Source organism: Bubalus bubalis, chromosome 12 (assembly GCF_019923935.1).
Source record: "Bubalus bubalis isolate 160015118507 breed Murrah chromosome 12, NDDB_SH_1, whole genome shotgun sequence".
Taxonomy (NCBI): Eukaryota; Metazoa; Chordata; class Mammalia; order Artiodactyla; family Bovidae; genus Bubalus; species Bubalus bubalis.
In genome coordinates, this window is record NC_059168.1 from 36,012,415 (window position 1) to 36,039,729 (window position 27,315).

At 36.4% G+C, this 27,315-nt stretch overlaps 2 protein-coding genes across 5 annotated transcripts in view; one reads left to right on the forward strand and one right to left on the reverse strand.

Moving 5' to 3' along the window:
* The window catches only part of ASB3 (ankyrin repeat and SOCS box containing 3), a 122,363-nt gene extending 119,758 nt beyond the window's left edge, over positions 1-2,605 (reverse strand). For 3 of the 4 annotated variants that reach the window (XM_044925904.2, XM_044925905.2, XM_006044751.4), the window contains exon 1: positions 2,429-2,605. The gene's annotated coding sequence lies outside the window, so the exon portion shown is untranslated. Of the gene's footprint in view, positions 1-2,339 lie in introns of all 4 variants that reach the window. The other variant, XM_044925902.2, reaches the window with a different exon arrangement.
* A 215-nt stretch (positions 2,606-2,820) lies between these two features.
* Positions 2,821-26,997, forward strand: ERLEC1 (endoplasmic reticulum lectin 1). The gene is made up of 14 exons (XM_006044756.4): positions 2,821-2,982; positions 8,777-8,881; positions 10,308-10,388; positions 10,875-10,952; positions 11,087-11,150; positions 11,956-11,990; positions 14,031-14,254; positions 14,345-14,474; positions 19,524-19,685; positions 20,310-20,369; positions 22,897-23,021; positions 24,705-24,782; positions 25,080-25,155; positions 26,096-26,997. The coding sequence occupies exons 1-14, from the start codon at positions 2,821-2,823 to the stop codon at positions 26,165-26,167; spliced, it is 1,452 nt and encodes a 483-aa protein (XP_006044818.1). The 3' UTR covers positions 26,168-26,997.
* The last annotated feature ends 318 nt before the right edge of the window (positions 26,998-27,315 follow it).

Sequence of the window (27,315 nt, forward strand, 5' to 3'; positions counted from 1 at the left end):
TTCCTCTCTTACAGATCAGGCTTCCCTAGTGGCTCAGTTCGTAAAGAACCTGCCTGCAATACAGAAGACCTGACTTCAATCCCTGGGACAGGAAAATCCCCTGGAGTAGAAAATGACAACCCACTCCAGTATTCTTGCCTGGGAAATCCCATGGACAGAGGACAGAGGAGCGTGGCAGGCTACAATCCATGGGGTTGCAAGAGTCAGACACGACTCAGTGACTAAACCACCACCAACATAACAAGATCACTAAATTATTCCTCTAAATTTTTTCCTATTGTTTTCTTTTTTTATGTGTGTGACAACTGACTAAATTTTTATTAAGGAAGGAGACCCATATACAATCTTAATACCTATTGTTTTCTTTTTGTTATTCATTTAAGTATCTAATCCATTTGGAATTAATCTTGAACTGAATTAATTGGAACTGTTGCTCTAAGACACCATTAATCTTCTCTGACTCCACTCTGCCCTATACTCTGACTACACTGAAAAGCCCTAAGGGACCACCTAGAAGGATGGTGCTGCCTGATAAACTCCTATAAATCCTTAAAACCCCAATCGTAATGTCACTTCTCCTGGCAAGACTTTCTTACCCAATTTCTGTCCTTCCTTATATCTAACATCTACTCTATTATATAATTTAACATCCCTCTACTCTATAATCTATAGTTTATTGCTGTTTTAATCGTTCAGTCATGTCTGACTCTTTGAGACCCCATGGACTGTAGGCCACCAGGCTCCTCCACCCATGGGATTTTCCAGGCAAGAACACTGGAGTGGATTGCCGTCTCCTTCTCCATTGGATCTTCCCCACCCAGGGGTGGAACCCTCATCTCCTGCATTGGCAGGCAGGTTCTTAACCACTGAGCCACCAGGGAAGCCCATAATCTAATAGTACCTGGCTCATAATAAAGTCAGAGAAGGCAATGGCAACCCACTCCAGTACTCTTGCCTGGAAAATCTCATGGATGGAGGAGCCTGGTAGGCTGCAGTCCATGGGGTCACTAAGAGTCTGACACGACCGAGCGACTTCATTTTCACTTTTCACTTTCATGCATTGGAGAAAGAAATGGCAACCCACTCCAGTGTTCTTGCCTGGAGAATCCCAGGGACAGAAGAGCCTGGTGGGCTGCCGTTTATGGAGTCACAGAGTCGGACAGGATTGAAGCGACTTAGCAGCAGCAGCAGCATAATAAAGTACTTAAACGAGTGCACAGAAGGAATGTGATGTAAGTGTTAACTATTTTATCATTACCATAATAGGCTACCATTATTTGTCTGTGTAATTTGCCTTGCTATACCATGAGACAGAGGACAGAGATTCATTTATTTGCCATTTACCAAGCCCACTGTTCACATACACACTAAACATCAATAGGTAAATCAATGAACAACATCTCAATTCTAGAAAAAAATTAATTTTCTTTTATGCCGTGGATTCCTTATGTTAAAAAAGAAATAGGAAACTTTCAAAACAAAAAATAGAAAAAGGATGTTCTTCCTGCTTTTTGACTTGGAGCAAATTGCAGGGGCAGAGAGAACACACGACGGACGACAGTCTTTAGCAAATCTAGCACGAAGGTCTAGCTTTTCTCACCTCCAGAAAGACAACGATAAATGCTCTATATTTGACGCTGTATGACCCATTATCAGTTCAGTTCAATCGCTCAGTCGTGTCCGACTATTTGCGACCCCATGGACCGCAGCACGCCAGGCCTCCCGGTCCATCAACAACTCCCGAAGTTTACCCAAACCCATTATATTAGAGATTAAAACAATGGCATTTCTTTTAATGACGGGGAGAATGCAAAACTTTGTGTGTTATTTTGAATACGGTGAGAGGTGTCTAAGTCTTATGTGAATTCATAACCTTAGGGTCACATGGCCTTGAACTTTACCTAAAGAAACGTATCGGCTTCCTACATAAAACAGCGACACAGCGCTTCAACTCTGGGATGAAGGGAGAGCCCCACGTCGGGTAAAAACGCAGGGAAAATCTAGCTGCCCTCCCCAAGAGGAGAGTCTGCATCTGGGCCACCCTCGGAGAAGCGTAGAATTCTTATACGGAGGGACGACCGGTATTCTCGGCTCAGTATCCCCGAACCCACAGCTGCAGAAACTTAGCCATCTACTCTCTGTTAGTCAGGAGCAGAAAGTACTCAGGTGACCACGGCCCACAGTAAAAGGCGGAGAGAAACTTCCAGCGGGAAAGATAAAAGTGTACAGACGCTACGTGCGGAGAAAAGGGAAAACAGGAGCAGCGAGAGGGAAGAGTAGTCAGAAACACCACCACTTCTCACTTCTCTTCGCCACCTCGAATTTTCTCATCTGAATACCTGCACCAGCCCCGCTCTCCGGTGGCTGCTCCATGAGGGCCAAGCCGCCGCCTACTCTGTGCTGAGAGCCGCCCGCCTCCCGGACTCACCAGCTCTCCGTGCTGCTACTTCGCCGCCGAGGAAACGGCTGGCCCAAGGCCCAGTCTTTGGGCGTCCACTCCTGGCAAGCCACTGCGTTCGCTCTCCGCCGCCGGACCGCAGTTGTGGTCAACAAGAGAAGCGCTACCGCCGTCCAGGCTTCCGTAGGCAGACGGTTCGGCGGCCCCGGATGTTGATACACCACCGGCCCCGGAAACGGTGGTGGGAAGCCCAAGGGGGCGGGGACGGCGTTGCCGGGCTCTCCGGAAGGAGACGTGGCGGCGGTTGGGCCCCGGGCTGCCTGGACGCTTGGTAGTCCCGCCGCCGCCTCCTCCTCCTCCCCCTCCTCTCCTCTGTGGGCCGAGGAGGTTGTGGCGGCGGCTGGAGAACTCGGCGGCGGAGGATGGAGGAAGGAGGCGGCGGCGCGCGGAGTCTGGTCCCAGGCGGGCCGGTGTTACTGGTCCTCTGCGGTCTCCTGGAGGCGTCCGGAGGCGGCCGAGCGCTACCCCAGCTCAGCGATGACATACCTTTCCGAGTCAACTGGCCCGGCACCGAGTTCTCTCTGGTCAGTGCCCTTGCGAACCCGGTAGCCATCTCTCTTCTTCCTGGCACTTAAGAGTTCGGCCCCTTCTCTCGGTATTCTACGCTTTTTTCCCCTAGAACCTCTTCTGCAGGCGCATGCTTCATTCCTAGTCCAAAGCTTCATTAACCCCGCGTTCGTTCATTCATACAGCAAGTGCTTAGCAAACACGTAGTGTGGATGTGCCTCCATGCCTACACATTCAGGATCCAGGGGTCACCTGTTCTCCCTTTTAAAGAAATCCGTCTCTCCAGTTTACCAACACTCCCCCCCCCGTGGAAGCAGCTTTTCTAGAACCACGTCAGGCGCATCTGTTTTCTCTCTGGCAAGTCACCTGCAGCTCTTCCTCCACCAGCAACCTTCTCTCTTTCAAGGAGTATTACACACCCTTCCTACACAGTCAGTTGTACTGTGGATATGAGTTCCCTTTCTCATACTCGTGTTCTCTCTCGTATATGCACAGTATACATATACCGCACAGCTCTTTTCCCTTCCAAGTTGTCTCTGAGAGGGCTGTTTGGCCGGTGACATGTTAACGACACTATGCAGAATGTCCTTTACAGTTTTGATGTATTATAACTGTTACTTAAGACTCCAGAACATGAGATTTTATGGTCAGTTTTCCTACATTGAAAAACGTATTTATAATCTCGAAGTAATGAATATTTGCAGTCCTTCCTTTGGGAAGTGGACTTCCGAAAAGTCTTCCTATCCATTGTCGGCCAATAAAAAATAGGCTCTTGTGATACTTACCGTATGGTAATTAATTCATTTATTTAAAATGGAAATCAGAGAAAATGTAACAGCCCACCTGCCCCTGAAAAGTTTTTTTGTTTTTTTTTTAATTCTTATTCCAATTATCTGCAGTCGTTCTACTTGGAAGACTATTTTAGTATATTGTTCTGTTACTATATCACTAAAACATGAATATGTGATACTATCATATCAGCACAGAATGTCCCAGGATAAGGGATGTCGTCATTTCCACAACCCAGATTTCTATTTGCTGGTGTTGGTTTTAGCTAATATTTCATACCTGGTTTGTTTCTCCTTTCTGTTTTCAGTTCTTCCATTCTGATAGTTCAGTGATTCTTAAATTTAAGTAGGTATTTCTCTGGGAAGCCAATTTGTCTTTGCATTAATGCCAGGAGATATTTTTAATTAATTTTTATTGAAGTATAGTTGATTTACAATGTTGTGTTAGTTTCTGCTGTACAACAAACTGAATCAGTTACACATATACGCTATATACATATACATATATCCACTCTTTTTTAGATTCTGTTCCACTATAGGTCATTACAGAGCATTAAAGAGAGTTCCCAGTTCTATACAGTAGGTTTCTTATTCAGAAAATACTAATATATTAAAATGTTTATATAAGTTTGTTATAAGTCAGCTACAACTTGGAGATGAGAATATTTTAGTCCAACCTCTGATTATTTCTGAAGAGCACACTAGGCATGAACTTGGCAAATGTTTAAAGAATGTGGTCATTAAAATTTTTTACTCTACATCAATGTGGTTTTTTTTTTTTTTTAAATTAAAAAAGGCATGCTAGTATATGGCCCTAAAAAGTTACTGACCTATATGCAGGTGACTAAAACTAGCCTTTTTAGAAGTTATTACCAAACTGTTCCGTTTTCTTTCTGGCACTGTTGTTTGCTGGCTGCAAAAGGTGATGGAAAAGGATTTAAATGTATGGTGGACCAACCTTTCCTATATCTTAACAATTTTATTTTGAAATTTTGTTTTTAATTATTTTTATTTGACAATAAAGCATAATCTAAGATGGGCTTGTTTGAAAATTTGGGAAGCATTTTTTTCCTTTTTTTTTTAAGTTTGAGTTATTTTAGGAAAAAACCAAAGACATTTTCCTATGCCTTAGCAAAAGGCCTATCGCCCTCCCGCAAAAATAAGCCTCAAGAACCATTATCATTGATCTTTTTTTAACATTTTCTTAATCTCAAGGCTTCACTTCCCTACTTTGTGTAATTGAAACTACAGCCCTCCACACCTGGCACCGTCATTTTGTTTTATAGGCCAGTTGGATGGACATTTGTGTGTAACTAAGCAGCTGAATGAACTAGGATAAAGATCCTTTCTCTCTCTACCACCTGAAACTGAGAGGGATTGGATTAAAAGATCTCAGGTTTTTTAATCTTTAAAACTCTTCTGTGCTTTATATTCTCTTGCCATTCAGATATATCAGAATGATACATCATCTTTCAAATTTACTTAGAAAAATTATCAAATGCCAAAAATATATACATTTTTTAATGTTTCCAATAATTCATGATTATGATATTCTTTCTTTACTGGTTTTTAGCAGTCAGTTTTGGTTTTGTGTGTATTTTCCTTCTGAAACATCATCTCTGTGTCTTTAAAATGTTCAATTATTCATTACTTCACACAGAATTCATGAACATCTCCAAAGGAAAACTGCAAAATAAGTCTAATTTTCTTTCAACTTCTTTTGCTAATACAGAAATGTATTCCCATTTGAAAACAAATGCTACCTTTGGGGGAAATGGTGACCATCTCCATGGTATGAATCATGTCCTATATCTTAACAAGTTGTACCATTGAGTTTATTTTACAGATTCTCCAGGATAGCTTTCTTTCTCATCCTCTGTCTTAATTCCTCCAGACTTGTGTCAAGCATTAGAAATTTCACACTTGCCAAGATACTTTTCAGGTTCCTTAATCTTGAAGACTACACCCCTCCTTGATTAGTCTAATTATATTAAAATCTGATTTTTATCATATCGCTAATATTGCCTCTTGCACTGGAAATACTGTAAGGTGTCAAGTTATATAAAACAAGTTTTTTTAAACACTGTCTGTGATTTTGTGCATTCAGAATTCATTTTTTAAGTAAAAACCTATTTTACAAAATCAAAAGGAAGCAGAAATTTTTTTAAGTTAAAAGCCAAAAAGTTAGCTTTTCTCCTCTAATTTCCATTATTAAAAAGTCCATTGTTAAAAAGTCATTATTAAAACTTCTTTGTAATTAGAAGTGAAGGAAAAAAAAAAAAGTCGGGTAAAATTTGTTTAAAATGTTTACTTTGTGATCCCAATAAATGATACACTATTTCAGCAAAGAGTTTTCAGATAGAAGAAATGTTATTTGGTCTGTTCTATTGAGGAGGAAAATAGCCTTTCCTATGGAGAAGGCAATGGCAACCCACTCCAGTACTCTTGCCTGGAGCATCCCAGGGACAGAGGAGCCTGGTGGGCTGCCGTCTATGGGGTCACACAGAGTCGGACACGACTGACGCCACTTAGCAGCAGCAGCCTTTCCTAAACTAATGAAAAATAAATCTTTGCAGCAACAACAAATCTTCAAATAAGAATAGAGATGGTTTCTATTTCTGTTACCTTTTACCTAAACCTTAAAAACAAGGAATAAATTTCATCATATAGACATAAAACGCAAGATTATAGTTTTAATTACAAAGAAAGAATTGTCTTTCTTTGCTGTGGTTCCAAACAAGCAGTTTCTTTTTCCATTGTTAGCACTGTTCTGAACATTTTAGTAAATGAGTCAGTATTGCTATTTAATCCAGTTCTGAACATTAGATTGCAGGTACTTCACAAATAGAAAGGAATGCATTTAAGACATATGCTACTGTCCACCTTCACTGCAGTACAGGAATGATTTGACAAAACTTCAAGTCATCTATTGCTAGCTAAATGAATGTGAGTCATTCTTTGCACAACTCACCATCATATGTTCTGACTATATCTGAAAAATACCAAAAGATACAAATGTTATGTCTTAACAGCAGTTTGTTGGCTAAACTGAATAAATGTTTCTAAGGATCCCTTTATCATAAATTTGGCTTTGCAACTCTCACTTTCAAATCTCTTTGATTCCTGTCTTCACTTATAATGTTCTTTTAAATAAGGATCCTTGGTTATAGTCCAGGACATGACTGAAGCGACTTAATATGCAAGCACACGCTGTATAGTAATCTAAGAAAATGTTAACCAAAGCTGATTCAAATATGTTAAACCAGTCTGCTAGGTTTCTTCTCTGGGCTGTGCTGTTTACTAACTGTGTTACCTTGGACAAATTATTTAAGCCCTGGGCTTCAGTTTCCTTTTCAGTAAAATGGGTACAATGCTTGTTTTGAGCATTGATGAGATAATAATGTAAAGGGCTCAAATGGTACTGTCATATAGCTCATACAGTCAGTATTTACTGCTGTTTTTTGTTTTGCTTTATTATCTTGGGAAAACATGGCCCTGATTTCTATTTGTGTTTAAGGTTTCAAGTACTTAAAGTTTCAAGTACTACTGGTTTTATTATAGTTAAGAGTTGTTTTGTTAAATTGAGGAAAGAGTAGAGGTCTGTAATAAGAGTGGTTCTTTCATTACTAGGGATTGCCAAATAGTTTAGTGATTTTATCTACTGTCAGAAGAGAAAAGAGAGAACTGAATTGCCACAGAATACTGCTCATAGACTTTGAAAACGTCTGTCTTAGTGGTGGTGGTGGTGGTTTAGTCACTAAGTTGTGTCCGACTCTGGTGACCCCATGGACTGTAGCCCGCCAGGCTCCTCTGTCCGTGGAAATCTCCAGGCAAGAATACTGGAGTGGGTTGCCATTTCCTTCTCCATCTGCCTTAGTAGTTAGTGATATATTTTCTGTCACAAAGCAGAGATTTCTTTTTTGTAAAATAATACCAGTTATAGTAATTGAAATGTTCATTTGAATTGTGTTGGTTCTTTTTGATTTGTGAATTTGTTTGGTTTTATACTGTAGAACACTTTAACGATAGTCTTGTTGATATATACCATGAGTCAGCAAAATACACCTTTAGGCTGGCGCACTCCAAACCTGATTTCTGTAAGGTTTTTTGGGTTTTTTTTTTTTTTCTCAGAACATCCATGCTTATTCATTTACATAATAATGCCTGTGTACTTATTTCCTACAATGGTATAGCTGCTGCTGCTGCTAAGTCACTTCAGTCGTGTCCGACTCTGTGCGACCCCATAGACGGCAGCCCACCAGGCTCCCCCATCCCTGGGATTCTCCAGGCAAGAACACTGGAGTGGGTTGCCATTTCCTTCTCCAATGCATGAAAGTGAAAAGTGAAAGTGAAGTCGCTCAGTCATGTCCGACCCTCAGTGACCCCATGGACTGCAGCCCACCAGGCTCCTCCGTCCATGGGATTTTCCAGGCAAGAGTACTGGAGTGGGGTGCCATTGTAGTTGCAATAGAGATCATATGACCCACAAAGCCTAAAATATTTACTATCTGGCCCTTTACAGGAAAAATTTGCTGACCCTTATACATACTAAAAAAGTTAAATTAGCACAGAGGATTCATAGTCATTTATCCATATGTTACCCATATATGAAAATTATTGCACTATCTTAGGTTCAGAGGTCCCATCAAAAAGAATTGAGGGTATGTTTGTAAGTTGCTGTAGACTCATGTATAGGTGGTAATAAGTATTCAGTGATGGTGTATCCATGAACATTCACTGCCTCTAAATGCTTTTTAATCCATATTATAACTTCAGTCTGTTGCATTACTACTTTTTTTCCTTTTTTCCTTTATACTCCAAACTATATTTTTGTTCCTTTTTTTTTTCTGTTACATTGTAACACCAAGAAAAAATCTGTTGTCTCCATTTTATCATTAAAAAATATGTAGACTTTTTTCCTGCCTTTGGAAGTAAATAGGTTTGAAAACCCTCTGTTGAAATGATAAGTTATAGTTTAGTTTAATCAGAGAAAATAATGTACATTTTTTTGTTCTATTTCTAGCCTACAACTGGAGTTTTGTATAAAGAAGATAATTATGTCATCATGACAACTACACATAAAGAAAAATATAAATGCATTCTTCCCCTTGTGGCAAGTGGGGACGAGGTAAGTTTTTGTAAATACATTGATAATTCCTGTTACCAAACATTTATTTAAAACATTGCAACTTCATACTTTAAAATAAAATTGAGCAACAGGTTTCTCAGTAATGCTGTCTTACCATAAAAATAGTAATCCCATTATTCCTGAATTCTTAGATTATGTATATGTGACATTTTTTATAAAGAACTGCTAGTAAATAAATCTGTAGGTACCTTGTACTTTCTCATTACCTTAGCTCTTGCCCGTTTCTTCCTCCTAAAGTGCGCTAACTGCCTCTTATCCATCCTTTAAGGCAATGACTTCTTTCAAGATGAAACAGAGGCAGCATGGTAAAATGGAAAAGACACCAGCCTAGGAGCCAGGAGGCTGAGGTATAGGCTATAGTTAGCTGTGGAACCTGAACAAATTTGAAACTCAATTCCTCCACTCAATCAATTTTTTGAGCTAATTACAGAATATTTTCACAATCTCCAAAATGGAAGTATTAAACTCATTGAGTGCTTTCTTAAGAAGTTTTGTTCAGATTTAAGATCTGTGAAAGACAGCTATCTATTTCATTTTGTTTTAAACCTTAAGACACAAATATACACATACACAATTATACACATATTTATGGCATTCGAGTATGAAATGTAAAATTAGAAAACTGAGAAGTATCTTAAAACTTCCCAGTGTATTATGTAAGATTCAACTATTTGAGGCTTTTATAGCTAGAAATTCTCAAGTAGGTGTATAAGAATTGTTCAGGAAACTGATACTCAGAAACCTTTTTCTAAGAAAAGGAAGAATTGAAAATTTTTCTATGGCTCTGTGTTTTATACTTCAGTTCTTTTTTTTTTTAATTGGAGTATAGTTGGTTTACAGTGTTGTGTTAGTTTCAGGTATATAGCAAAGTGAATCAGTTACACATTACATATATACATTCTTTTTTAGATTGTTTTCCCATGTAGTCCATTACAGAGTATTGAGTAGAGTTCTCTGTGCTATACAGTAGGTTCTTACTATTAACAGTTATCTATTTTATATATAATAGTTTGTATCTGTCAGTTTTGATCCCCTAGTTTATCTCCCTCCCCCCGCCCTTCCCCCCTGGTAGCCATAAGTTTGTTTTCTACATCTGTGACTCTCTTTTTGGTAAATAAGTTCATTTGTACCATTTTTTTAGATTCCACATATAAGCAATACCATATGATAGTTATCTTTCTCTGTGTGACTTCACTCAATATAGAAATCTCTAGGTCCATCCATGTTGCTGCATATATTTCAATTCTTTTGAAAGAAATGGCATACCATAGGATCTTATTAAATCTTTTGACTTTTTCCCCTTTTATTTCCAAGCATTTGTGACTTGACCAATGAGTTAATAGCTAAACAGCAGAGTTGAAGAAAGCTCCTGACTAACGATATTAAACTCTTAATTCTTTCATAGGAAGAAGAAAAGGATTATAAAGGCCCGAATCCAAGAGAGCTGTTGGAGCCCCTATTTAAACAAAGCAGTTGCTCCTACAGAGTATGTATTTTATGTTCACTTGATAATTAGAAAATAAATTTTCCAGCAGCCAATAAACCCTTGAAAGTTTAAATTCCTGTATAGTATTGTATATGCGTCAAACACCCAGTAATATCACTTATCAAATATATCACTTACCAAACTGCTTTGAATGTTTTTCAGATCAAAAGAAAGTTTCCTTGTATACAATTTTAATAAAAAGTGCTCATTGTTATCTTTTAGGCTGTGTGGAAAATGGTCCCTTGGCTGGGTGTTGATTACAGACCCCAGGTGTAGACCTATTTGCTTCACAGAATTTTTACTTTTATCTAATTAGTGAAAACAGTGAATAGGCTTCAGAAATTTCATATTTTCTGAGGCATAGTAATAACTTTCATTTAATGAAAGTTTATTCTAAATCTTGGGAGAAATCTACTCAGTTGCTTAAAATATCAAAAAGTAATTCAGTTGAGTTATGTGGCTTTTGTATACATCCATCTCTCTTAGATTGAGTCTTACTGGACTTATGAAGTATGTCACGGAAAACACGTTCGGCAGTACCATGAAGAGAAAGAAAGTGGTCAGGTATTTTTTTCTTCAAACTATAAAATATGGAACATTGTAAAATGAAAACTGTAATAATGAGATTTTTTTTTTAATTTGTGTTCTTTAAAAATGTATTTGAAAAATACTTACTACATTTTTTTTTTTTAATATAGAAAGTAAATATTCACGAGTACTACCTTGGAAATATGTTGGCTAAGAACCTTCTATCTGAAAAAGGTTTGTTTCTACAGAGTGATTTAGTAATAATGTTAGTATTTGGTTTAAAGTATATATTCAAATTGGAATTTAAAAGATCTTGTGGGAAGGACTTCTCTGATGGTCTAGTGGTTACAGACTCCACGCTTCCAGTGCAGGGGGCACAGGTTCAGTCCCTGGTCAGGAAACTTGAAATATCACATGCCACATGATGCAGCCAATCGATTAAAAAAAATAAAAGATCTTCTTGGAGACTTTATGAATTGTAAAACAGTTAAATTTCTAAACAATGCCTTAGAAAACCTTTTCAAAGAGATCTTTCCATTATTTTTTGCTTTAACAAACATTGTTGCTTTTTTTCTACCTATTAATTTTTAAATCTGGTGAGATATACATGTCAGTGTTATATTTATATAGTGTTAGCTTTTGCTTGGTTTAAGCAAAGTCTTTATATATGGAAATAGACATGTAGATAAATCCCTCAAATTATGAAATGTTTTTATTGATCTCTATTATTCAAATTGGCCAACTCTTTTAAGAATAAACCTTTCACTGAGATAAAAACATTTTAGAAGAAAACTTGTGACCAGTTTTTATGCCTCAAATAGACTATTTCCTAGATAAAGATAAAATGATTAAATGACTGTTCTTTCAAAAGAAACCATTTCAAGAAAATTAGCTTAAAGTAGTAAGATAAAAATTATGTGTATGCTTTGAGTCTTCTTTAGAAAGAAGTTTAAGGTTACAAATTGAAGACTTAGTCATTTTATGTCTTGTATATAAGTCACCACTCATTATTTATACTTGCTTTTGTATTAATCCACAGAACAAGAAGCAGAAGAAGAGGAAAAATCGAAAGAGGCAAGTGATAATTGGTGATTTTTTACTCTGAACAGCTAAACACAAATTTATGTAACTTAATTGACAGAATATAGCCAGGTGTTCTTTAACTGTCTATCAAATACGTCAAAGGATTTGGTAAAAGAAAATTTGCAATCTGTTAGGTTTTTCTGCAAAAGTTATCCTATATTGCTTTTATTTACTTTTAAGATCGTACAAAAATAAATGAATTTATCAAAGATGTGTCTGGGAAAGTTTCTGTAATAGCATTAAATCACTTCTGTGCTTAGCGGTGGTTCTTCCCCTCTATTTAACATTGCAAGCAATTATAATAGGAGCTTCTACATTTTTTTTCTTTTGTTTGAACCCTATCTCTTGTGGGTAAAACAGATAAACTGTATGTGTAAATAACAAGCTACCAGACTGCAAGCCTCTTAAAAGCAGGGACTGTCTTTTATCTCTTTATTCTGCAGTGCAAAGTAGAATGCTAGATATAATACAAACCTTTCATGAATGTTTATTGAATCTGAATGCATAATTGATGACTGAAAAGTAGGGTTGTTTAAAAAAGAACTATTCCTTAGGGTGACTAATTACAATTTTAAGTGCCCTTGTGGTTTAAAGAATGATTTCTGAATCCTTAAAATTTCCATAAAGTTAAATAACTTACTGTTGGAGAATATTCCTACAAATGGTTTCATATCATAATGATACTTTTATTAGAAGTAAAGTAAAATGGCAAAAAGTCTTACAAATTACTTAAAAGGGGTGCCTGTAATTTAAAAAGGTGGCTTTGGAGGAATTGATTAGCTGTGCATAGACACACATAGCATTGCTATTTTAAAAGGTTTTAATTTTACAGACTACCTTTGAGATAAAACATTTATCTCAAAATATTTAGGCTCTGGAGTATAGCAAGATGAAATTCAAAGTGTGAAATGATAAAGGAAGAGGAAAGGGTAAGGGAAGAAAACTCACATTTTTGAGCCCTGGTTTATAAGCCAGATGATGTGCAAGACATATAATCAAGAGTAATGCTCAATTCTCCCTATAGCCTTTGAGTATATATTATTATTCTGGTTTTACAAATGACAAGAACTGAAATTGGGTCAAAGTCATAAGGCTGGTGAATTCAGAGCTGGGATTTGAACCCAGGATTTTCTAATTCCAGACATTAGCATGAAAACAGCATACAAGAAACCTCAAAATATTTTTCTCTAGAATCTTTTATTTATTGCCTGTTTTGGATATAGCACTGACAGGGTACCAAAGTGATACAAGATAAGCTCCCTGCCTCCAAAGAGCTTGCTTGGAGATACTATTAACAACGTCTTTTTAAAGCCCGTCCATGTAATTTTTCTTGTGTTTGTTGATAAAAGTGTGGGAGCTAACTCCTTAATAATCCTTGTCTTCTGAGATGATCTCCTTTATTCTCCCATTCCATAAAAATGTCTTCATTTGTCTTTTGTTGGCCTTGAATAGATTTACTTAAGAGTTTATATGCTGAGAAGTGTGTCTGTTAATAACAGGAAAGACGAGTAACCAGACTGATGAATCAGTGTAATATTTAGATTTCTGTTTTAGAAGATAGTATTAACTGTGTAGCCCCACTTTTTGACAAATCAAACTTCAGACTTCTAGAATCTAAATTCTAACACAGGCATCCACTGAGGGTTTAGTGAAGAAAGCTTTGACCAGCCCAGTATAGGAAGTTTGTGTATTTTATCCTGGTCTCTTTCTTTGTAACTATTGAAGATAATTCATATTAAATATGTTTTTGTAATCCTTTATATAAATGTACATCTTAATTTTAGCACCAAGTGAAAATTTTCTTCTATGCTGTATTAAATTAGCCCTGAAAATATGTATATATTAAGTAAGAATATGAACCAAAAGAACATTAGGAGAGCTTATAGAAAATACAGAAGTGTTACCATTATATTAAATAAATGTTAGTTTATAAATAAAATGTAGTTTTCTTCCTTTCAGAATAAGTGCTTCTCCCATTCTCACCCCACCTCTATTTCTAATGAAAAGTCTGTCTTATACTCTTTTTTTAAGATTCCCACTAAAAATATCGAAGGTCAGATGACACCCTACTATCCAGTGGGAATGGGAAATGGTACACCTTGTAGTTTGAAACAGAACCGGCCCAGATCAAGTACTGTGATGTACATATGTCATCCTGAATCTAAGCATGAAATTCTTTCAGTAGCTGAAGTTACAACTTGTGAATATGAAGTTGTCATTTTGACACCACTCTTGTGCAATCATCCTAAATATAGGTAGGATGTGGATTTAATATTTTAAACATGAAATGCACACGATTTAAAATGTTGTATGCTTAGCTTTAACACTTTGTTTTCACTGAACAGATTCAGAGCATCTCCTGTGAATGACATATTTTGCCAGTCACTACCAGGATCGCCGTTTAAACCCCTCACCCTGAGACAGTTGGAACAACAGGAAGAAATACTAAGGGTGCCTTTTAGGAGAAACAAAGAGGTATGAGAATTATCGAACAGTGTTTTCTCAGTGCTTCCATTTCCAAAAATCATAGCATATGTCAGTATTTTAATGATTTCTGTAGTATGGTAATAGTAATTTATTTTCCTGACTCAAAATTGTCAATTCCAATTCTCTTGATTTTAATTTTCCTTATTCTAGTACTTCCCAGACTATTTTAGCATTTTCTTACACTCATGATTCCATAATATTTTAAAGTTTGGCATCCTGTTCATTTCAGTTAAATTTTTCAGCTAGTTAAACGAACTTCCCAGCTAAGCGTCTTGAAAAAAATAGACTACAACCCATCTCTTAATACTTTATTTATTCTTCAACTCATTGCTATTTATCAAACCATCATTCTATCATTCTCCTTAAATGGTTCTTACTAAGATCAACAGCTGTCTTTGGTTCTAAATTTGCTGGACATGTGCATAACTTGATCTTAGCTGAACATTTGAAGCTTGAACTTTTTCTCCTTTCTTTGCTTCAGTTCATTATCTCACTGGTTCTCTTCTCCTGTGTACTAGCTCTTTCTCTAATTCCTGCTTCTTAAAATGTTACAGTTCCCTTGGTTCTGTTCACAGGTCCTTTCTCTCCTTTTTGTACATTGTCTCCTTAGGTGAGCTCATCCAGGACTATTCTTTCAACTTCCATTTCCATGCCTGTGTATTATAAATATACATCTACAAATCACAATCACAATTATTAACATGTATTGAATCTTTACTGAAGAAGGGAGTGGCTACCCACTCCAGTATTCTTGCCTGGGAAATCGCATGGACAGACAAGCCTGGCGGGCTACAGTACATGGAGTCGCAAAAGAGTCAGACTTAGCAACTAAACAACAATTGAGTCCTTACAGCTATTATCTAATCCTTACAACAGCATATAAGATATAGTATTACCCACCTTCACAGGTTAGGGAACTGAGGTTCAGAGGGGAAGTGATAAGTGATGGGTTAGAGATTACAATCAAAGCAGTCTGATTCTAGAATCTGTCCCTCTTAACCACTTGTCTCTACTGCTTTTCCCTTTTGATATGCCATCTTCCCTTTTCATCTGCCTATTGGACATGTATACATTTTCAATTATCTCAGACTTATCTTTTTTTCCTCTTTCACAGTGACACGTTTCTTGTCTTCACCATTCCTTTTAAAGCTGTATGCTCTACCCAGTTGTCCAAGTCAGAAACCTAAGTCATTTTGCTTATCTCTCAATGCTATCAGTGTTATCCTCTGACTGCTTTTCAAACCTGTCTTTAGTTCAGAACTTCATCATTTCTTAAGACCTAAAACTAATCTCACACATCTTCCTTCTAATCCTTCCCACACAGCTGATAAAATGTTCTGTCTGAAATGCACATTTGATAATTTATTTAACCATTTGGTATTTAACGTGATCTGTAAGTCCATCCTAAAGGAGATCAGTCCTGGGTGTTCATTGGAAAGAGTGATGTTGAAGGTGAAACACCAATACTTTGGCCACCTAATGTGAAGAGGTGACTCATTTGAGAAGACACTGATGCTGGGAAAGATTGAGGGCAGGAGGAGAAGGGGACGGCAGAGGATGAGATGGTTGGATGGCATTGCCGACTCAATGGGCATGGGTTTGGGTAGACTCCAGCAGTTGGTGATGGATAGGGAAACCTGGCATGCTGCAGTTCATGGGGTCACAAAGAGTCAGACACGACTGAGCGACTGAACTGATACCTCAAAATGAAATTGTTGTTCATACAATCATTTTATCAAAGAAGAATAGAGGACCATTCATGATCTGGCTTCAGCCTCATCTCTCATTTCCATTCCTTTGATACCAGCTATTTTGAACAACTTAAGCATTTCCTAAAAGTACCACATTCCTTCCAACCTCCTTGCCTGTGGATATACTGTTTTCCCTCTTCTTCTGTTGTCTTCTCCCCTCCCTCCCTGCACCTGATGAACTAATAGAAACTCATCAGGGGTAAGCATGAACATCTGCTTTCAGTGTTACTTTGTTTGCAAATGAACCAGGATTTCTAATGGATTACCTGCATATGAGATCCATCTTTCCTCTTCTGTGAGCGTGTATTTTATTCGGCCCTCCATTATAGCACTTACATGGTTAAAATAGGTTGTTTTTCCTATGGTTCTTCATTAAAAGGGAGGGAAGATTTTTTAAATTTTCATTACTTGGAGTTTCCAGCTTGTTGTGTGATACCTGCTGCTGCTGCCAAGTCGCTTCAGTCGTGTCCGACTCTGTGCGACCCCATAGACGGCAGCCCACCAGGCTCCCCCGTCCCTGGGATTCTCCAGGCAAGAACACTGGAGTGGGTTGCCATTTCCTTCTCTAATTCATCAAAGTGAAAAGTGAAAGGGAAGTCGCTCAGTCATGTCCGATTCCTAGCGACCGCATGGACTACAGCCCACCAGGCCCCTCCATCCATGGGATTTTCCAGGCAAGAGTACTGGAGTGGGGTGCCACCTAGTATGCTGTTAATATTTAACAGTGGGTTAATTAACATTTAACTACAAGGCCTTTGTTCTTGCCTGGAGAATCCCAGGGACGAGGGAGCCTGGTGGGCTGCTGTCTATGGGGTCGCACAGAGTCGGACACGACTGAAGCGACTTAGCAGCAGCAGCAGTAACAAGGCCTTTATCACCCCTTCCTCTTGAATACTAATTGTGAAAATATTGCCAGACTCTTTGTGGATGTTGTGAACTCTGCTATTATGATAAGGAGGAAACATTATCTTAACCATAATCTACATTTGATTTGAAGTGCTGTATTGAAAGATTGGAAATGTAATTATTTTCTCATCTTCTTCTTAATAATGATTTCAGTACTAACGAGTACTTAAAAAAGTCAGTCCCATCAAAATTCTTCACAAACCCAACTTTAATTATTCTTCAAGGAAGAAGTGCCAGTTTATTTTTCTTTTATGAGTTAAATCCACAAGTTGAGAAAAAAATTTTTAAAGCTATAGGTGATAGCTATAATGCTTTCAAAATACCTAGCATCTTGATAGTACATGTTGTGTATGAAATCTTAGGTAATACTGTGAGTAATTACTTAGAACTGGTCATCTTTATTTCAGAATAATTTTTTTTAGAAATTTAATTTATTACACATAACTTTTTTTTTAATATTTGGCATATGGTTTGCCTTTCAAGTATGAACTAAGCTTTACCATAAAGAATTTTTTTTAAACAAAATATATATTTGGCTCTCCGATTGTTGTATCTGATTCTTTGTGACCCCTTGGGCTATAGCCTGCCAGGCTCCTCCGTCCTTGGGATTTCCCAGGCAAGAATGCTGGAGTGGGTTGCCATTTCCTTCTCTGGGGAATCTTCCCAATCCAGGGATCAAACCCACCTCTCCTGCATTGGCAAGCAGATTCTTTACCACTGAGCCACAGTGGAAGCCCTATGTTATTATACCACATTAATTTGGAAATGACTGGATTTATTAAGAATCTATTTTCTGAATTTCCAAACCCTGATTCAGAAACTACTATCATCTTGCTTTTATTGGGGTAATTTTCCTTAAAATAAAAGTAGATGTTCTGTCCTAAAGAAACATTAATAAATGGTCATGTTTCTTCTTACCTCTTCCCCTTTTCTCAGCTACAGGTTTCACTGTGCAGTATTCTTTTCTTCACTGACCTTACTATAAGTCTCATGTATTCTAAGTAATTGCTTTACTCTATTAGACCTTATCTTCTTATGAGTAGTAACTATGTCTCCTTCATTTTTAATATTCAGCATTTAAAATAGTGCCAGGAGCATAGTATAGGCTCTGAATGTAGAAGGAGCCTACATTCTATAAATGTAGAAAGAGCCATGTAAAAGTCAAGGTTTTTTTAAAAATAAACAAGAAGGCATCTTGGCAGTCTTTGTTCTTAACATTGAAGAAGAGAGAGGATAAGCTCATTGGTTTCCAACATAACCATCCAGTGACTCCTGTTATACAAGATGAAAACAAGAAAAGAACCACAACTGGCCAATGGCAACTACAGTAACTACATACATTTTACTGTTTAATTTCTTTATTGTTGTTTTATTCAGTTCACTGGTACACTCATTCCTTCAGTTGTGGTCTAGATTCATTTCCCCTCTGCTCACTGTCAGCACCCAGATAACGTCCAGCTTCTAAATCATTGACTTCTTTCATAACTGTCCTCTTCTCTCCACCCCGCTTGTCACTCCCTTACATTTGAGTCTCTTCATCTCTGGCCTGGGTTTCTGAGCTCCTAACTTGACTCTCCACCTCCAGGTTTGTTACTATCCCTTCTTCCCTGTGACTGCAAAAGTAATTACTTAAAAATCTGATCATACCATATCTTTGTCTAAAACCTAAAAGTTAATGTTCAGACTTGGCATTACACAGTTTTCCAGCATGTAGTGCCTGCTTCTGTCTTTGGTTTTAACTCTCATACCATACCACACATCTTTGCTCTTACCGCTTTCTCAGGTTCATGTGCACGTCCACACAACACATAACAGACCTTCACATAAGTCACAGATTATTAATGTTTCATGAATTAAGCAAGGGTTTTCTCTTTGTGAAGTCTTTATGTTTCAGTTCTTCATCAGTCTGTTTGAATCACCCATACCTCTGAATCTGCTATTCCCTGTACCCTTCCTTTATTACACCACAGTTTGCTCCAGGGCAGCAACCAGGTCCTGCTACATTTGAATAATTACAACTAACATTCATATTCGTTCCCACTTAGCCCTTTATTAGACTGCTTATTATCCTTTCTTTATAGATAGTAACCACATTTTTTTAAACAAAATATAAAATCTAACAGATAGTGAAGTACTTAAGAGTAATGAGACAAAACATACGAAGTAGAAATTATCCCTGTATTGTTAAGAATGGTCACCATACCCCTAACTGGTAGATGGAACTAACACTTGACTAGAGCTTTCTCTATGCTATTAAGTGTTGCAAAATTCATTTTCTTAAAGCACAATAAAAATGAGTGGACAACTTTTATTTTCCAAATTTTCTAAAGTTAATTTAAGTCATACTGAAGCCTGTAAATATGTGTTTGTTTAATTTTAGGAAGATTTGCAATCAACTAAGGAAGAGAGATTTCCAGCAATCCACAAACCCATTGCTGTTGGTTCTCAGCCAATGCTCACTGTTGGAACAACCCACATATCCAAATTGACAGATGACCAGCTCATAAAAGAGTTCCTTAGTGGTTCCTATTGCTTTCATGGGGTGAGAAATAACCCTTCAGTTTAAGTATTTATCTTACAGCTTTCACTTTGTATGTTATTTATCAAGAGACATTAGCAGCACTGAAAAAGATTTTTTGTCTGTAGAGAAATGGCAGGATTCTGGAAGCTTTCCAGCAGACATTTCTCTACATCTCACTATAAGGCATAGTCATTATGATTTCTCTTTACTCACAGGCTAAAACTTGACCTTTACTTGATAAAAAAATACATATATATTTAAATAAGTAATTCGTGTGTGATTCTGGCTAATTGCTAGAATGGGCACCAGTGATTGTATAGCCTGTATTTTGGTTATGACCCTACATTAGCTCATTTAAAACTTGAGCTAATATCTGCAAAGGTGGAATTCTGCCTCTGACTCAGAGCGTCAGTGCAAAATATGCTTATAAGTAGAATTTTCATTTTACTTTATTTTACCAAGAAGGTTATTCTCTGTCCATTTTTTAAGTTTATTAGTAATTTTTAATTGTGATTTTCAACCATATTATTGCTGGTACAAATTTTTTTACTACATATATGTTCATTACTATCACGTGGCAATATTAAGAAAAACCCCAGTACCCCTTTCTCTGTACTGAAACTTGATCTGTTTCCTTTCCTGTAGGGTGTTGGTTGGTGGAAATATGAATTCTGCTATGGCAAACACGTACATCAATACCATGAGGTATGGCACAGTATTTATATCATTCTATCACTAAATGGTTTAAAGCTTGAAAAATCTTTTGTGGAAAAATAGAGGAGTGGGATTGGTGTTACTTTTAAATATAAGATGATTTTAATATGGAAATATTCAACAAAACATCTCTAAATTCTGGGAAATGGAAAGCTTGTTGTTAGTTAAGACTACATCAGTCATCTTAAAGTAACTTGGTTTGTTAACTACTCAGATTCTTGCATTACTGTCAGTCTGGGAGAATAATATAGTACTGTGACTAACCTCTTCAGCTTTGGCTAAGAAATTAGCCATTTTATAACTCATATTTAAGAAAGTGAATGGTAAGATAGAATGTTGTCACTAGTGTCAGTAAAATAGGATAGATACAGCAAGTTTCTCAGCTAAAAGAAGGTTCCATATGATCCAAGTTTAAGTTTTAAGATTAAATGCTCTTTATTCTTTTATAGTGTCATAAATCAGCATTCTCTCACACTTGAATCAAAGCTGCTTAAATTCTGAATTGTACTTCATTTAGTAAGGTAAACTACTAGACCCTGAAGACGAACATTAATAAATATTGATTTGGTTGTTTTAAAAGGCTCTTTATTCCCCAAAATAAATAACAACTGGTAATTAGAAAATACCATATTTGCCCTCTTGAGATGTTTTGAGCTGATCTTAAATTCCATGATGGATCATATCAGGAAAGATCAACTCACTTTCCACATTTAAATCATTCTAAAAAAATACATGTGGCATCTGTAAACTAAGACTTTTTTTTTCTTCCATTAAACCTGTGCTGTCCCATTTCATCATGCTTTCCTCTTATTCTTGCTGCTTTGTAGATGTTTTACATCTGTAGATGTATTTTTTAATAACATTTATTAATACAAAAAAGATACAGTACCATCTAAGTACAGTCCAGATAATACCCACTGGTTGTTTTTTTTTTTTTTAATTAAAGGAATATATGCCAGCAATATAGAATAGAATGAAAAGTAAAATTCTCCTCCACTATTGTCCCATTTTTCAAAAGTAACAGCTGTTAACATTTTCTTAGTTAACAACCAAAAGGGGAAAAAATAATGCATATACATAAATTTGATATAACCTTTTTATTTATACAGACGGGATATACTGAATGCACTTGTTCTTTTCACCTAGTATCTTGGAGATCTTTCCATGTCAGCAACAACTGATTTCATTTATTTCAGCAGGTACAGAGAATTATGCCTATACACACAGTGTATTAATTAGATCTCTATTGATGATCTTTGAGTTGTTTCCAGTTTCTGCTGTGATAGCGTCTTAGTGAACATTTTTAAATAGTTGCGTTTGTAAACTTTTGCAAGTACGCTCATAGTACACACATCTAGAAATGTACTTGGTGGGTCAGAATAGATGCATACTGAACAGTTGCCTCCAAAGGTTGGATCGTTTACATTCCCATTAATGACTGTTTTCCTATACACTTGCCAACACTAGGTTTTATCACACTTACTTAAGCTAAGGTAGTATAACCTAGAACTTTTTGAGGAACTCTGGTGGGAACTTTGGGGTATAGAAAAATAATAGTAGCTAACAGACATAGTACTCACTGTATACCAGGCACTATTCTAAGTGCTTTACACATATTAACTCATGTAATGCTCATAAGAGATGAGTAGTGTTATTCTAAGATAAGGAAACTGAAGCAAAGATTTAGTAACTTGCCTAAAATCACATAGGGAGTAAATGGTGAAACCAGAATTCAAACCCAGACAATCTCTATATCCAACCTCTTATTAAACAGTTTACTATGCCAATCTAATACCTGTCTATCTAGGAATCTACGGTGTGGTTGCTAAAAGAATGTTTAATGGCTCTGTCTCTTCCACTAGGCAGTAAGCTCCACTATACAGTGGCTGTGCCTTTTTGCCTCTGTAAGGGTTTTTAATTCTACTCATCATATGTATATTAGTACCCAACATGGTCCCTGGCATAAAATACAAAGGAAAAAAGGAAGACAGGAAGGAAAGAAAAATGAGAGAGAAGGAAGAAGTCCATGTAAAGGGCAGTATGGGGTGCATCATCAAATGAATAATATGGAAACTTGTATAACGAGTAAGAGATAGAGGCCAGAGATTGAAGTAGGAATCACAGTAGTATGTAGTTACAGTATCTAGGTGTGAGAGAGTAAACTCGTAGTTGAGGGGTGAGATGCTGGTAATAATAGACCAATAGAAGAGTGAAGCCAAGAACATCTCCAGGAAAGTGACAGGACTGATAAATGTAGAGTGAAAGGCAACAGAGTCACAATAACTACATCTGGACTTAACCTGACTAGAAAGTGCCAGTTTCATAATTCAGAGAAACAAGAAATAAACAGTAATGAGCTCAAATTTCTCCTCATCAAGTTTGACTAACATTATTACATCTAAACATAGATATCCAGTGTGCAGTTGAAGATAAGTTCTGTAGCTTATAGCCCATCAGCATAAATGTCACCTTGATGTCACCAAACATTCATTGTCACAAATATTTTTTCATATATTAGGACAAGGATAGTGGGAAAACCTCTGTGGTTGTGGGGACATGGAACCAAGAAGAACATATTGAATGGGCTAAGAAGAATACCGCCAGAGCCTATCACCTTCAAGATGATGGTACCCAGACAGTCAGGTAAATACTAACTTTATTTGTCTCTGGATCTTAGAATATTTGAAACTCAGAATATTGGAAAACGTTAATTTAAAGTAAAATCTTTTTGTTATTTTTTTTCTGGGACATTTTTTAGGTTAGTTTTTTTTTAAGAGGAAACACAGCGTAATAGTTAAAGAGGAGTTTCTGAAGTCAGATACCTTGGATTCAAACACTAGCAATTCACCTACTACCCTGGGCAAATTACATAGTCTTTGCAAGCCTCACTTTTCATGTCTAGCAGTATTTGCCTCAGAGAACTGTTATGACATTTAAATGAGGTAATTGGTGTAAAGTGTAGTGCCTGGCAATTGCATGCAGCGAACTTGGACTACTTCCTTTGACAGTGTTGGTGTTAGTGTTACACCGCTGCAATTCCAGGTATTAGGTCTAACCCTGTCATAAAGCATTTTACCCCTTCATGTATAATCTTTACCTCTTTAAGTTACTTAATTCTCTTTAAATATACTCTAGCATTCTCCTTTGTTATTTAACCGTTGTGCAGTAATGATTGAAAATAGTTAAACAATGTTTTTTTTGAAAAACTGCCTCAACATTTCTTTGGACTATTAGGTTTATCTTGTTATAGCAGAAGGAAATTAATTTCTTCTTACCCAAGAATAACTAAGCTTTAGCTTTGCTTATAGTCCATTACCCAGTGAATTTTAAATCATTCATTCTTTTTCCTTCTCAGATGTTAACTTTGTCCTTCCTAGCACAGATGGTATTGAGAGATCTGTTTTCAGAATGTACTGACTTCTTGGACTGACCAAAATCAAAATTAGCAAAGTTAAGAGATATTCATTTAAGTGTTAATATACTAAACAGATCAAATATTTTTTAAATGTTTATGTTTTTCAAGTGAAAGTAGCTCATGGTATCATGTGCAACAAATGTTGAAGCACAGATGTATGAGGCTAACAAAATTAAACTTTTGTTTAGTTCCTGCTCTTTGGGATTTATAGCTTAGCATAGGCTTTACCTTCTTACTCCTGCATTACATTATTTTAAGGAGTGCAGCTAAATGGAGGGTAGGAAGAAGGGAAAACTGACAAAGTAAACAATATTCAGAATAGGGGAAAAGAGGAGCTGGGGAAGTGCTTAACTTTAAAAGAAAACTTTTTAAAAAGCAGTTTAACCTTAACTATTTGTATACAAGTAAATAATATGCAGGAGAAGGCAATGGCACCCCACTCCATTACTCTTGCCTGGAAAATCCCATGGACGGAGGAGCCTGGTAGGCTGCAGTCCATGCTAAGAGTCGGAGACGACTGAGTGACTTCACTTTCACCTTTCACTTTCATGCATTGGAGCAGGAAATGGCAACCCACTCTAGTGTTCTTGCCTGGAGAATCCCAGGGACGGGGGAGCCTGGTGGGCTGCCGTCTATGGGGTCGCACAGAGTCAGACACAACTGAAGTTACTTAGCAGCAGCAAATAATATGCAAGTTATTAATAAGATCATTCTTATTAATTAAATCAGTAAGAAGTATCTCAATTTGATATTCTATAGAACCTGAAAGACTTTCTCTGTGACATAACCTTAAAATATGTATTTTTAAGGAATATAGTTGCAAAATTGAGCCCTCTAACCATCTCACCCTACCCATTAAAGTTACTCTGAATGAGTGAAAGTAATAAAACTTGTTTGTTTTTCTGACTCAGGATGGTGTCACATTTTTATGGAAATGGAGATATTTGTGATATTACTGACAAACCAAGACAGGTGACTGTAAAACTAAAGTAAGTTAGACCATCAAATCATGCTTTATGCCTTTCTCTTTAATTTTCCTCCTATGGGCAAAAGTTTATATAAGATATAATTATATTTATTAATATTATGAATTTTTCAGAAAATCGTTTTATTATAAGATAGTAAAATCATAATTGTAATTGTTATTATTTTAATAGTTATTGTCAAATTAGGCTATTTCAGTTATTAATTGTATAGAACCACTTACAAGATATTTTTATCCTTGAAAAGAAAAAAAAATAATTTTGTGTGGTTTGGGCAATACCTTAAAGTACTCTCTGTTTTAGGTGTAAAGAATCAGATTCTCCTCATGCTGTCACTGTATATATGCTAGAGCCTCACTCTTGTCAGTATATCCTTGGGGTAAGTGGAAAACTAATATTCAGGAATTCAGTTTGGGGCCACATTTTAATGTTTAGCATTAAGTCTAGAAAGGACATTCAGTAGTCTCCAGAATTTAATATAGCCCTCATATCACCTCTGTAAAAATTGACATCTTTTTTATTGAGGTATAATTTATAAAATTTTTTAAAATGCCAAGTTCCTAAGTGTTGAGTCTGAGTTTTGGAAAAATTTTGCCCGTCATCTATTTCTGGGGCTCTGATTAAAATATGCTAATTTCAAGTTGTCCCCAAATCTTCTTTTATCTTATTCTTACCTTTTTCTTGTGTCAGTTTGGGTCACATCATTTCTATTGAATTATCTCCAAGTTTATTGACTCTTTCCTCTTCTGTGTCCCTGTCCACCTCTGAATGAATTTATCCCTGCTATATTTTTCATTTCTAACATTCCTCTTCGGTTTTTTTTTTTTTATGGTTTTATTTTCTCTGTTAAAATCCCCCATCTATTCACACATGTTGTCTATGTTTTCCACTTATTTCCTCTAATTTCCTCCATTATATTTATTATCATTATCTTAAATCTGATCATTTTAACACCTGGCCCATCCTTGGCCATTTTTCTTTACCCTTTTCTTGAATGGTGCAACTGATTATTTTGCCATATTCTTCTACATTTTGTTATGTAAGACGTAGCTATGTATTTCTTTCTTATTCTTGCCCTTTGCTTCTTTTCTTTCTTACATCTTTTACTTAAAAATAACTATTTACCTATCTAGCATTTTATATGGATGACTAAAAATTGTTGTCTAAAAAATTCACTTTGTAGAAATAACATTGGATGACTTATCCAAAAGAAGGACTCATATACATTTACCAAATTTATATGTATTCATTCAGCAGAATACCGAATAAAGTATTCATCTTAGCAACTTTAAAATGGTTTTATTTTCATTGTTCTTTAGGTTGAATCTCCAGTGATCTGTAAAATTTTAGATACAGCAGATGAAAATGGACTTCTTTCTCTCCCCAACTAAAGGATAACAAAGTTCAGGGGAAAAAAACCATTGGAAGTCACGATGATTGTCTGACCATTGTCCTGTTACAGAGCTCTCAGTCATGGACCTCATATAAAAGATTGTATAAAAGGACTCTCAACCACTTTGTGAATATATATGTGTATATAAGAGGTTATTGATAAACTTCTAAGGCAGACGTTTGTCTCACCTTTTTCATTTTTGTTGTGTCTTAGGAACTGATTGTGTGTCTTTCTTTGCTTGGATAATGTGATTCCAAAATAAATCTTGTCCAAGCAATTTAGAGTTCATCCTAATGAAATGTCATATAATTGTTGTACCTATTGAAAGTTTTTAAATAATAGATTTATTATGTAAATTATATATAGCTAGTAGATAATGAAGAAAGAAATTGATAGGTTGTTTAAATGAGAGACTATTAAATATGTAAATTCTAGTGCCTGAAATCCTTTTAGCAAATTTTTATTTAGCAACTGCTCTCTGCCAGGTATTAAACCAGAAACTGGGCACACTGTGAAGCCTCATGTGTAAATTTTCTTTTCCTCCATTAACTTCAAGAGACTCTTATTGCAATGGGTTGCTTCTCTTTCAGAACTTTTATCTGTTTCTATCTATATCATATCTCCTTGACATGAGTGTGTTTTCCCCCAAAATCTGTACCTGGTATAGACAGTAAATCATTCTTACCTTTTGACTTAGAATGATTTATCTTAACAAAGCACACTGTGCCAGCTGTCCTTTGTACTTGCCTACTATATACTACAGATTTTAGTTCTGGACAACTTTATATCACAGTGTCTATTTTAAAGTGAATAAACTGTCCACAAGCAGTGTTGTCATGTAGTCAATGGCAGGTTATTCAGTTTCTTTATTTTCTCCATTACTCTGTTTCACACATCATCCTGTTGTATTTTGAGCATACATGTCCAAATAAGGACAGAAAAGCAGCCGTAAAATTTTTTACTTTTCTTCCTTTTCAGCAGTCTGGTCAAAGATATTTTAATTTGAGATAAGGTGAATACAGTTGACTGTTAGAAGGCTTTCTGTACGTTTTAATAGCAGGAAGCAGCACACACAGTAATAAGCATGTACTTTGAATCCACACTTAGGCCCAGATACTCTCTTTGACTTACTAACTATGTGATCCT

Excerpts from the sequence above, each read along its gene's own strand:
- ERLEC1 (XM_006044756.4), top strand. The coding sequence starts at position 2,821 with ATGGAGGAAGGAGGCGGCGGCGCGCGGAGTCTGGTCCCAGGCGGGCCG. Across the intron at positions 11,991-14,030 it reads AAGAGGAAAAATCGAAAGAG|ATTCCCACTAAAAATATCGA; the intron begins GCAAGTGATAAT and ends TCTTTTTTTAAG. Across the intron at positions 25,156-26,095 it reads CTTGTCAGTATATCCTTGGG|GTTGAATCTCCAGTGATCTG; the intron begins GTAAGTGGAAAA and ends ATTGTTCTTTAG.